Raw genomic sequence first — 12716 nt, 5'->3', positions numbered from 1 at the left:
CTAGCACCACAGCTCAAAGGCTGTCTCCATCTGTCATCCCTAGTCATTGTTTTAGCCAGGATAGAATTGTACTGAATGCCTTGCTGTGAAACCAAAGGTAATGTAAGAACCCCCACTGTCACCCTCCAGGTGTTCTGCTGTGCCCGTATGGTACTTGTAATAGGCTGTAAGCCATCTCCAGTGCTCATGGAAGTCTTTTTAAGGACTTTGGAGTTTATCTTTCTCTGGTGTAGAATGTAACTTATTACCTAGGATGTAGCAGAATGTAACATCTCTATACATAATCAAAGGAACAAAACCTATGCAAGCAGAGAAAATTTTTTAAACTATTCAAATTTCTATTTTTAGGCTTTAGTGAAAATGGGAAACAGTGGATTAATAGATAATGATGTTCAGCATCTTTCTTTTTCTAAAACACATATGAATTTTAATGTATACAAACCGAAGAGGAAAAAACAATTTGACTGTGGACTGAGAAGTCCACCGTGCTCATGATGGGCTGTGGTTCCTGGTAAATAATAGCATGGAGAAAACAAGGTCACACCAAGATTTGGCCTAGTGTACAGAAGCCTGTTCCAGCAACATGAGCTGATTCAGAGGGAGGATCAAAGACTGAAAATACAGTAAAAATGCAACGTCTGAGGAGAATTGAGTGCTCCCGGCTCTGATTGAATCCTAGTGGCTTAGTGATAAGGAGTTGTGCTGCCAGCCCAAAGGCACACAGTTTAAACCACCAGCTGTTCCTTGAGAGAAAGATAGATAATCTCCTCTTGTGTGGTTAACTGCCTCTGAAAACCTGCTGGGGGGTCAATATGAGTCGGCTCCAGCGCAGTCTTTAAGGAGCACCCTGGTTGTCCCTCCTCCAAGATAGACTTCTTTGTTATTTTGACAGTCCATGGAATATTCAGTACTCTTCTCCAATACTACAACTCAAAGGCCCATGAGATATCCAGTACTCTTCTCCAATACTACAACTCAAAGGCTTCAGTAATTCTGTCATCCTTATTCATTGTCCAACTTTCAGAAGCATAGCAACTAATTGGAAAGACCATGGCTTGGATCAGGTGCACCTTAGTCTTTAGACTGACATCATTGCTCTAAAGACTTTAGTTAAAACACTTTACAAGACAAACAAACAAAAAACCACTTTTACAAAGTCTTTGACTGCAGATTTTCCCTGTGCAACAAGTCTTTTGATTTCTTGACTGCTCATACCAAGGATGTTGGTTGTAGATCCAAGTAAGATGAAATTAATTGACAATTTGAATCTTTTCTCTCTATCTGTCATGGTGTTGCCTCTTAGCCCAGTGGTGAAGATTTTTGTTTTCTGGATGTTGAGATGTAGCCATAGTGAAGGCTATAGTCTTTGATCTTTTGCAGCAAGCATTTTAAGTCCTCCTGAAGGTTCCTTTGGTGGCCTAATGGGTAGGGAATTGCAGTGCCAATCCAAAGACAGTGAGTTCAAAACTCACCAACTGCTCCATGGGAGAAATGAGCAGTCTCCTCCTGTGCCATTTGCAGCCTCTGAAAAACTGACAGAGAGTCATCTATGAGTTGATTTCGACTCAACAATAATGAGAGGATGCTAGTTCTTTTCAAATCCTAAGATCCAGTGTGGACATTGAAGAAACTTCCTGACAAAGAACGATGGTTCTCTCCCTGCAAATTTCTGTGAAAGGCAGAAGGTGTTTTGTTTGTTTAAGATGGCGTCTGGACTTGCCCAGCTCAAAATGCACGCAAGCAGCAGGGCAGTTCTGTTAATCATATACACTGTCAGCCTTTTGGCCTCTTGGCCCTCATCTTTACCACGTGTGTACTGAGTTATCAGTTGCCAGTGAAATGTGACGAGCCTCAGCATGTGTCTTCATTTCTGCGTTCCCTCACTCCTCTTCGTCAGGTGGGCCCAGGGAGTCACGAGTGAGCAAACCAGGCTGTCTGCTCGCCAGCTGCTGTTAACACTTCCTCTTTTTAGCCTCAAACCCTTAGATAGTAGGTGCAGATATGATGTCCCTAACGCCTGAGGAGCAGTGGCAATGTAGTCTGTAGGGAGTTGCTCTGCTAGACCAAAGGCTGAACTTTTTGGTAGTCTGAATTCACTACTGGTTCTGCAGGAGAAAGGTGGACAATCTCTGCCCATGTGATTTATAGCCTCCTGGAAACCTGTAGTCAGTTCCAACTCCATGTGAGTTGAATGAGTTACTCCTGAAGACTTAAGTGTGTTGGGTGCCACACCACCTACTTTTCCTTGGTTTGATGATCTGTTTTTTCCATAATAGTTGCCTTAGGTATTTGTGGTCATGAGAATTCATTCCACTGCTCAGAGACACAGGAAGAATACACTTATCCTTGCAGGGAAACATAAACTTTTAGTTCGTTTTTTAATAAATGGGTATGTATGTGTCTAGAATTCTGGTCTACTTTGTCCTCTGACAGCATCAGACCTTGAATTACATGGGTTTTATTGTTGTTGTTCATTTAACTGACATTTGTAACATTCATAGTAAATTATGTGTGAACTTGCACTTGAACTTATAAACCCTTTGTTGCATACTACAGAGAGTTCAGGGAGGCTGTGGCTGGGTAGGGAAACTGTGGTCCAGGCTCCCAGTTGCTGATAAGGCCAGGAGACTGGAGCCTCAAGTACAGTCTTGCTGTTTGGTTGAGGGTGGCTGTGAGGTTTTTGTCATAGAAAACATGCACTCAAATTTACAGTTGGTGGCAAAGTATTTGACTCTTAGTTCACAGTGCAAAATGAAAGCTAAACACATTGGTGATACAAACGCAAGTTTTAAATATGTTGTTTCATGTTCCTTGGCAAATTCTCATTATACAAAGCTCTGGTCGCTTAGTGTAGAGTTGTGCCGCCAACCCAAAGGCAGCTGTTCCTTGGGAGAAAGTTGAGCAGTCTCCTTCCATGTCACTTACAGCCTTTAAAAACCCACTTGGAGGGTTGGCTGTGAGTCATTTCCAACTCATTAGCACATCGCAGCAACAGTGTGTTTAACCTCCTGCCCCTTGTGATTTCTCAGTTCAGGTCAATCTGCTGTAAAATGTGAGTAACATTAGACCAGTTAGGTGTGTTTCTCCCCCGGTTTTCTGCATTAACTGTGTTTTTTGCCTCGCTCCCTGCCTGCTCCAACAGTTGGAATGCCAGGATGCCTTGGAAACAGCCGCTCGAGCCGAGGGCCTATCCATGGATGTCTCCATGCATTCTCAGCTGAGAATCCTGGATGAAGAGCATCCCAAGGGGAAGTACCACCATGGCCTGAGTGCTCTGAAGCCCATCCGAACCACTTCCAAGTAAGAGGCTCTGCTGGCCCACAACTGCTCTGGGAAGCATCAGAGAGACTTGAAACATCAGGGTTCAGATCAGACTACTTACGAGGCCCTGTTTTTAGTCAGAGTTCTGCTTAAGTTGTTCTTAAGGTGTTCTAAGTCCTGGGAAGTCTCGATGTGGAAATCTTAGTCTCACTGGAGTGTTTTCTCCTCAGACACCAGCACCCAGTGGACAATGCGGGGCTCTTCTCTTGTATGACTTTCTCGTGGCTTTCTTCGCTGGCTCGTCTGGCCCACAAGAAGGGGGAGCTCTTAATGGAAGATGTGTGGCCTCTGTCCAAGTACGAGTCTTCCGATGTGAACTGCAGAAGGTAGGCGTCTCTGATCCACCCTCCTCGCCCACATACTGGAAATATAGGGCCTGAGCTAGGAGTGTGAGTCCAGCAGTGTCAAGTCCACAGCTGGGAGTCCTCTTAAGAATTGAGCTATCCTGTGGTGGGAGGGACGCCTGGGGTTGACTTTTTCTCTTTGCTCTTCTGCTTTATCTACTATTTCCGCTTTAATCCTGTTTTAACCACGGGCTTTCTCTCTCTCTCTCAGCCCCGCTTCTCTTCCTGAGTCCGCAGGGAGATTATGTTGCTGCCTTGTGACAGAATACATTTTTGTGGTAGCTGGTTGTCATAATTAAAATCTAGTTTACAATTTTATGTCCTACCGCAGGAGCCTTCAGAAAGGGTTGGGGACCATTAGGAAAGGGAATTCTTATCCACAAACACTTTTTATTGAGGAACAGTTGTCCTGGGTGGAAGAAAAAAAAATCTTTACTCTCGTCCTTTTCTGAATCCCAAGAGGCTCCCTATACAGAGTCAATATGTAGCCATCCCAGAGGGATGTCCCCCTCCCGACCCTAGACTTAGGGATGTGGAAGCAAGGAACCTAATTTTAGAGGAGGGGCTCATGTGAGTGGTTTCAAAGCCTGGAGACAAAGAGCGCTGGCAGGAGTGAAGCTAGGATGTGCCTTTTTACCTGTGGAGATGTGTAACAGAGGACATGTGCCCTTGTTAAGACTAGAGAGACTGTGGCAAGAAGAGCTGAATGAAGTTGGGCCAGAAGATGCTTCCCTCCGAAGGGTTGTGTGGATCTTCTGTCGCACCAGGCTCATCCTCTCCATCGTGTGCCTGATGATCACGCAGCTGGCTGGCTTCAGTGGACCAGTAAGTTCTGACCATCCTTTCTGACAGTCTGCAGGGGTCCGGCCATGGCCAGCTCTAACACTCTTGTTCCGTTGCAGGGGTTTTGTGCTCACATTTGGGCTAGTTAGCAGCTTTAGCAATGGCCCTGGGTCTGTTGAAAGGGAGCATTGGACATTGGAGTGATTGGTGGTTTGTCAGTAGCCGGAAGGAGAAGTGTTGCCAGCAGAGAGGAATGGAACTAGCCAGGGAAGGGTCAGACCCATGATGATGTTGGTTCTGAACAGGATTGCGGTTCTTTGTGGGTTGGCATGCAGTGACCCCCAGGGTTCAGAAAGACGTGTCTCAGCATTGCTGCGCGTGGGTGAGAATGGCATTGGGTGACACTGGCTGGTGAGCTGGCGGTGGTAGCGTATCAAATATTGTTAGGGTGCTCGGAGGCAGAGCAGCCACATGTGGTGTGACGGTTCTGTGGCAAATGTGCTCTAATAAGGTGGAGGGCTGTCGAGGCTTTGGAGTCTGACCTGGAGTTCGCTAAGTGCTGGTGGACAGTGTAAACTGTGTTGGGGCAGCAGCCTGGTTTCCTCCTAGTCTGTCCCAAAGCCGAGTAGTTGAGAGAGCCTTTGACCTGTGCACCGTTTCTGAGCACTTGTTTCCTTACACCTGTGCTCCCTTATACTTGAGATACTGTGATTAAACCTGTTCTCTACGTATTTGCCTTGAGGCATCTGTGCATTTTTCGTGTGTGGGTAAGCTGGAGGCTCATGGTTTTGGTAAGTATATACGCCTAAGATGCATGGTAATTAGATATAACTAATTTGCAGGATTTTGTTTCTGTTGTTTTTGATGTTTGATGCTTTTTAAAAAACAAACACATTTTGATCCTTTTTCCTGAAGCAGAAAATACTTCTTTTTTTTCTGCTATTAGGTTTCTGTGTTAATTGACTAACATACTTTTATATACATTTTAAGCAAGAGGAAGGAACCATGTGCCTGAAAATTATGTTATGCAATCATCCAAAATGGCAAATGCTTTTGTAGGACCAGCTTCCACCAAGAAGAGCTTCTGTCATTGTTTCACTACAGGGCTCACGGCTGCTCTAATCCTTCCTAGAATTCTTTTATCTGGGTAGCAAAGGCATCTTCATATGTTGACAATGGGCCTTTTTGATTCCATTTGGTCCATGTAAGGAATTCATTGGCTTCTCCCTTCAAAGAAAAAAACCCAACTATCTATGGATAGTTGGGATTTTGATTTTTATTTTTTTTCAGTTGTGTGAAAAGTAAAGGTACCTGTGTATGTTCAGCGTGGTGGCCTTTCAGTCACTCCGTTTTGAGCACCTGCATATCCTTAATAGTTCGTTTACAACACTGCACGCTGGAGTATTATCTCTAGCCGACTCTTCTAGATACCAGAGAAAGCTGAGAATCCTCCTTTAACAGGAGGACAACAGCATGCTTTTGCCTCTTGCTGTCGTCTCTGTCGGGACGAGGACTTCAAGGCCAGTGTTTTTCATAAGATTGCATCTGAGATCATGAAAGCCGTGAATTTGTCCACAGTCTCTTTTTATTGATAAAAGATTTAAGAGTGTAACCATTTTCCCTACTTCCACCCCCTGCTCTGATTCTAAATTTGTTAACATTTCTTTTTAATTGGAAATTGAAGACCCAGGCTTTTGAGATGAGCACTGGCAGTGAGCGAGCGAGCACTCCTTCTGTCTGTGGATTTAAATCCTTGTGGGGGAACATCCATTTCAGACTCTTGCACATTTTCTAATCTGGCATGACTTTCAAACTGGCTTGATCTGTTCTTGCAGAAATAAGCAAAAAGACAGATTGCTCCCCCAAAGTGGGCTCCCCAAATATGGCATCACTTTTCTTATCCTCCCCCTCGTGCCTCAGAGCAAGTAAAACACACTCAAGTGCTTTTGTTTTTTTTTCAAACTGCTGGCCAGTTGAGGCTGGGAATTTAAGCGTCAGAAATGATTCAGAGACTTCTCTGATGCCAGAGGACCAGTGCTCCATACAGGTGGCCAGATGGTCCTGGCACACCGGAACCTACGAGCCCGGTCCTGACCTCCAGATGAGCAGCCACATTGCTAAATTTCCAGAATGATGCACTGGAGCCTTCCTGGACTAAGACAATCTTAAAAGACCAGATCTGGCCACCGATTTATGTATAAAAAATTGGCAACCGCCTCTAGGTCTGCGAGAGAAGGCTGCTTCCTGCAGTGCCTTCTCTCAGTGAATGCTAACTCTGGGGGAAAAGACAGTGAAAAACCCTGTAGAGAGGTAAGTTCCCCACCCTTCCAACCTCTCTCCAGCTGCAGCTTGCTTGGTGCTGTCAGGATCTGGATTTGGGGGGAGTCTCTGTAGTGGAACTAGTGACAGAAGCTGTTCTTTAGAATTTTCAGGATGGCTGTATTCTGCGGTCAGAATGAGAGAGAGGCAAGCTGGGCAGAATCTCTCGCCAAGAGTTCAGGTAAGGTAATGTTATGCTGGGAATGCTTTCCACAGCCAGACAGCTCTGCTGACAGCCTCCCAGTTTCTTTAAATTTAAATGGTAAACATGTAACTTTTTATAGAACTTAAAATTTTGGTTTCATCTTTTATGCAAACTTTATTTTTAATCTCCTACAAAATGGTTTGAAATGTTATTGCTTTGTTTTTAAACTCTGTGTGTTGGAAATTCTTTAATCTGCTGTTTTCCTCTTTCTCCCCGCCCTTTGAAAGTTTTGCATAGAGTAAACATTGATTATGTCTTTTGCCTCCCTCCGCCCCTCCCCTCTGGGATGTGCTAACGCTATTATTCCTGTGCTGAAAAAAAAAAAAACCAAACCCCAAAAACCATACCAGCACTATAAAAGTATGGGAAGGAAGGAGCCTAACCCACGTACCTGCTGTCCTTTCTCGCCTTCCTTTGGAGACCTGTCCAACGGTGCCGTGGCGTGTGGGAAAACGCTCTCCTGCACCACCATCTTACTGAGTTGCTTCACGTGAGGAAAGAGGGGGCTCTGGCCCTGCGTTCAGTGACTCAGTGCCACATTTTGGATTGCATATGGGAGAAGAAGCCAATCTTCTTGCTAGTAAACCAGCAACCCACCTGTATCTGGTTGTGACCCAAACAATGGATAATAAGACCTAAAAAGTCTGAGGGAGGGGAGAGGTGGAAAAGGCCTTTGAATTGGAAATCTCCTATTTGATCAGGCTATGTGCTGGGACTTGACAAAAATTTGATTGGTGGGGATCTCCTAGGATCTAGTGGACTTCGGGTAGTCATTTACTCAGGAAAAAGGAGACATGCAAGTCACCCAGAGGAGCCTGGGGTCTGGGATGCAGCGTTAGCTACCCCAGGACACTCACATCTGGCCTGCGGGTTGGTCTGTCAGTCATCTCTGGGTACCGGCTGCAGTAGCCTTTGCGATGAGGAAGGGGATTACACGGGGTGGATGGGTTTCTTTCTCCTTGAGTTGATTTTCTTTTCTTCCTTCAGGGTGGGGGATTGGTTTGACTTTTCTTTTGTTGTGGTTTGTTTTGTTTTATTTTTGGCAAAATCCACTTTAGCTGCAAGGACTTGCAAAGACTCTGAAGGATGCCACCCATTTCCCCGCCCTGGGGCCTAGAGTTTTGTATTCTCTCTGGAGCACAGCCTGGTGGACGCAAACACCCAGCGATTTTAAACTGAGTTCCTATTGGGGGAGTTCTCCAGTTTGCGTTGTTTTTTGTTTTTTAAATTCTCTTTCTTTAGCAGCAAAGTCTTATTCCTAGGGCATCTACTCCATTGCAGAATCCTTGCGACTCCAGAAGCCCTAACCGATTAAGTGCACCTCGAACTCTGGAAACAGATGTTGGCTCTATTCTGTAATTCCAATGTGTGTAGCTAAAACAAGACCTGGGGGCCTGATGACCTGTTAGATGGCTAGCCCTGTATCACTGGACTCTGTATGTTCCCACTGTATGTTACCGCAATGCCTCTCCTGTTGTACAGTGTTTGTGAGATGCTCTTTGAAGATGGCACTTTGATTTCTTTATTTCTTTTGAGTTTTTTCAATAAAAGCACGTTACTGCCCACTTGCTGGTATTTCATACTGTTGCTGAGTGTGCCTTGTATGAGTGTGTGCTCCAGCGTTGCAGGACCTCAGAGCTGGAGGTGGCACTCGGTGGTTCTTGGGGGCTGGCTGCCTTCTCTCGCTCTACAGGTGGTGTTAGACCTATGCTACCTGAGGTAACATGGTTTTGTTTGGGGGGGCCTGGGGAGCGGGGAGGGCCCGTGGGGAGGGTGTTCTGGATTGATTTATTATTTTTTTATAGTCTATTTTGTTTGCTCTCTTCTGTGCCATTAAACTGCTGATGTTTATTTTCAGGGATGTTTTGCAAATGCACTTCTCACCCTTCCCCAGTACAACTGTAGGTACACTGTTCCTTTTTATCAACTAAGCACGTTTGAAACGCTCGGAGAAAGGTCTTAATTTCACGTAAAGAAACACATACCAGTGTGTGGAACTATTGAAATAAGGTCAAATATATATTTTTGCTGACCAACTGTTAAGAATGAATTTCCGCTCTTGGGCAGGTTTATGTTAGGTTAGAAAGAGTAGTGGTGTGGATGACATTCTTAAGAAATACAGTTTCAAGTTAGACCTGCCTCTTGAAAAATGCCATAAGTTAAGCTCCTTCATGCAGGCAGGTTGTCAAGACTGTTTGGTCCTCCAAGGAGGCTTTTCTTTGCTTGCGTTCTTCTCACGGAACGGCCTACTCTTTCTAACTTAGCACAAAACTGGCAGTGGCGTATGATTGCTGAAGAGATGTTGACGGGGCTGTGTATTTCTCTCTGTAGGCTTTCATGGTGAAACATCTTTTGGAGTACACTCAGGCAGCAGAGTCTAAACTGTGGTACAGCCTGCTGTTAGTGCTGGGCCTCCTCCTAACAGAAATTGTGCGGTCTTGGTCCCTTGCGCTGACGTGGGCGTTGAACTACCGAACGGGAGTCCGTTTGCGAGGGGCCATTCTAACCATGGCATTTAAGAAGATCCTTAAGTTAAAGAACATTAAAGAGAAGTCCCTGGGTGAGGTAAGTGAGGGCAGAGAGCACGTTGCCAGCTTGAGCGTTTCCTTCTTTTGAGGTCATTCTTTGTCCCTCCTCCTCCTCCAGATGAGTGGCCTCTCACTTGTTTCCCTTCCACAGCTTATCAACATCTGCTCCAACGATGGACAGAGGATGTTTGAAGCCGCTGCCGTTGGCAGCTTGCTAGCTGGAGGACCTGTTGTTGCCATCTTGGGCATGGTTTATACTGTAATTATTCTAGGCCCAACAGGCTTGCTGGGATCAGCTGTTTTCATCCTCTTTTATCCATCAATGGTAAGTAAGCCTTCTATGTTTATCTCTGAGGCTTCTTTTTGGGAGATGAGTCACTTCCATTGGGTTCTAGTAAGCATCACTGAGGTATCACAGCTCTGATTGGAAATTTTCTCAAAGCTGATGGTAGGTTTGGAAAAATCTAGTTCATACGAGCAGAATTTTTACTTGAGAGAAAGTGAATAAATAAAAAACAGTGACTCCTAATGAGATAAAAAGAGAGTCTGAAAGAGAAGCCCAAAGGTGCTCCCAGGTAACAGAGGAGAATTTGGGTTGCTTCCTCTTGAACTGATGCTAACTTTTTGGGTTCTCGTGCATCCCCTTTGGGAGCACCCAAAAGCCGTGATTATCCTTTTAATTGCCTTACAAAGGGATAAGAATGAAATAATATTATAATTTAATAGACCCTTTTTATTTAAAAAGAGCACAGCTACAGGAAATCTGGCCTGACCCAAAAAAACAGGATTATGTGCTCAGTTATTTAGAGGAACTGATTTATATCCTAGGAAGGGTAGGCAGTTTAGAATTTGAATGAGTTCTAATGTGGCAGGACCTCACTTTTCTTTTCAGATGTTTGCATCACGGCTCACTGCATATTTCAGGAGAAAATGTGTGGCCGCCACAGATGATCGTGTCCAGAAGATGAATGAAGTCCTCACCTACATTAAATTTATTAAAATGTATGCTTGGGTCAAAGCATTTTCTCAGAATGTCCAAAGTGAGTGTAAAGATTTCATATGTGCATGTGGTGAAGGACTTCAGATATTTTGCGTTTAGTCATCCGTACACTTTGGCTCCTGAGCACATTAGATAGCAGGAAACCTAATGTTATAAGATCATAATATCACAGAATACCGACATTGACAGGAGTCTGAGAGATCTGGACCCATATCCTCATTTCACAAATGACTTAATCAATTCCCAAGATAATACAACAAACAAAATTGAAACATACTACTATTGAATTGATTCCAAATTACAGCATCTCTTGAAGACAGAACACAAGTGTCGCCATGGTTCCTGAGACTGTAAGGCTTTGTAGAAGCAGACTGCCTCATTTCTTTCCTGCTGAGCAACTGATGAGAGTAAAATGACCAATCTTTTGGTTATTAGCCGAACACTATGCCACTAAGATTACTTTGATAACATAACATAACAACAACAGATAAGCCCTCTATCTCCACTCTCATTCCGTCCATGGTTTTCTGGCCTAGCCACAGGACAACACAGAACACGGTATCTAATGACTCAAGGAGGTCCATCTTTTGCCTTGCCTCCAACCCTCTGTGCTTACATATGTGCCAAAGATAGTTCTGTGACCTAACCCGGGTGTGTGCTAAGGAAGCACTGGACAGCTGGACCTTGGTCCTAGTCCAGCTGCCACTCACTGGAGATTGTTGTTTGTTCACTTAAATTAACTGATTTCTGTTGAGTTGCAAGGTTCTCCTTCCCTGTTCTGATAAATAGATTCAGTGCAAATAGAAATGTCAACTATATATATAAGCACCACAACACTGGGAAGAATAATTAGCGAGTATTGGCCTTCAAAAAGATCTTATCAGACATTAGAATGATGTTGTGAAGTGCTCTCGAGTCGAGCACCACATAGCGACCCTATGAACAAAAGATCTGAACCCTGTTCTATAACTATCGTCATTTCTCTAATGTTCATAGAGTTTCCAAAGGCATGTTGTTTAGGAAGTGGATGTCAATCCTGCTTTCAAGCCTGTCTTAATCTGGGAACTCCACCAAACACTCTCCACCATGGATAAACATTATGTCATTTGACACACCAGGCCTGGGGAGAAAAAGTAAAGTTTAAGAAGGAAGTATTTAATGATACAAGCTCTGGTAACCTGGTGGGTTAGGATTTATACTTCCAACACAAACGCAAGGGGTTCAAATCCACCAGTTGCCTCAGGAATAAAGATAGTCTCCTCCTGTGTGTTTTACAGCCCTTGAAAATGCACTTCTAGGTCAACAGTTCTGACATAACAGCAGTGAGTTGCATTTCTGAGTTGGAGATTTACAAGGACAACAGAAAAGAAAGTATTATATATCTGAGCTTGAGCATGGCAGAGACTGTGATGTTGTTGTTTGCTGTTGAGTTGACTCACAGCGACCCTATGAACAAAAGTCCGGAATCCTTTCTATAACTATCGACATTTATCAAAGTTCATAGAATTTCTGGAGTCATGTTGTTTAGGAAGTGGATTGTGATATGAGCTATTAATTGATCATCATTTCATAGTTGACTAAATCACAGGTGGCAGCAACCCAAGTGCCCATTTGCAGATGAATGGTTAAACTGCTCACTAGAAAAAAGGAATAAAGTTCTGCAATGGACAATGACTAAGGAGGATAGAAGGAGAATTGAGGCCTTTGAGCTGTGGTGCTGGAGAAGAGTATTGAGTGTACCATAGACTGCTAGGAAAACAAACAGATTCATCCTGGAGAGGGTTAAACTGAGCTGCTCCTTGGAGGCAAGGATTCTGAGGCTTCGTCTAACATACTTTGGACATGTTGTAAGGAAGGACCGGTCCTTGGAGAGGGACATCATGCTTGGTAGAGTGGAGGGATGGCACAGGAGGGGAAGACCCTCTATGAGGTGAATTGATTTAGTGACTGGAGTAATCGGGATGGGTGTGTCAGAGACAGTGCGATTGGCACAGGACAGAGCAGAGTTTAGGGCTGTTGTACATAGGGTCGCTATGAGTCGCAAGCGACTTGACGGTACATAACAACAACAACAACAACAACAACAACAACACATACCACAGTGTATGGAACAGCTTTGGGGCCTCCTCGCCCACTCATTCTTTTGCCCTTGCCTCTGGTTATTTATCTTTTGCCCTTCATGTATCCTGGGTGATATGAGCCCCAGATTTTATTTC

The 12716-nt window shown here is 44.3% G+C and overlaps 1 protein-coding gene across 3 annotated transcripts in view; it reads left to right on the top strand.

Annotated features, from left to right (window-relative positions):
• The window catches only part of ABCC5 (ATP-binding cassette, sub-family C (CFTR/MRP), member 5), a 102047-nt gene that overhangs the window by 19208 nt on the left and 70123 nt on the right, over positions 1–12716 (top strand). For 2 of the 3 annotated variants that reach the window (XM_006884059.1, XM_006884060.1), the window contains exons 2-7: positions 3143–3300; positions 3492–3647; positions 4343–4490; positions 9304–9537; positions 9652–9825; positions 10393–10540. In XM_006884059.1, coding sequence (XP_006884121.1) covers positions 3143–3300; positions 3492–3647; positions 4343–4490; positions 9304–9537; positions 9652–9825; positions 10393–10540 — 1018 coding nt within the window. Of the gene's footprint in view, positions 1–3142; positions 3301–3491; positions 3648–4342; positions 4491–6871; positions 6908–9303; positions 9538–9651; positions 9826–10392; positions 10541–12716 lie in introns of those variants that run through there. The other variant, XM_006884061.1, reaches the window with a different exon arrangement.

Source organism: Elephantulus edwardii, unplaced genomic scaffold (assembly GCF_000299155.1).
Source record: "Elephantulus edwardii isolate Elephantulus edwardi_28Jun2011 unplaced genomic scaffold, EleEdw1.0 scaffold00031, whole genome shotgun sequence".
In the NCBI taxonomy this organism is placed as follows: Eukaryota; Metazoa; Chordata; class Mammalia; order Macroscelidea; family Macroscelididae; genus Elephantulus; species Elephantulus edwardii.
Note: the sequence above shows the minus strand (reverse complement) of the source record. Positions and strands in the feature narration are given on the sequence as shown.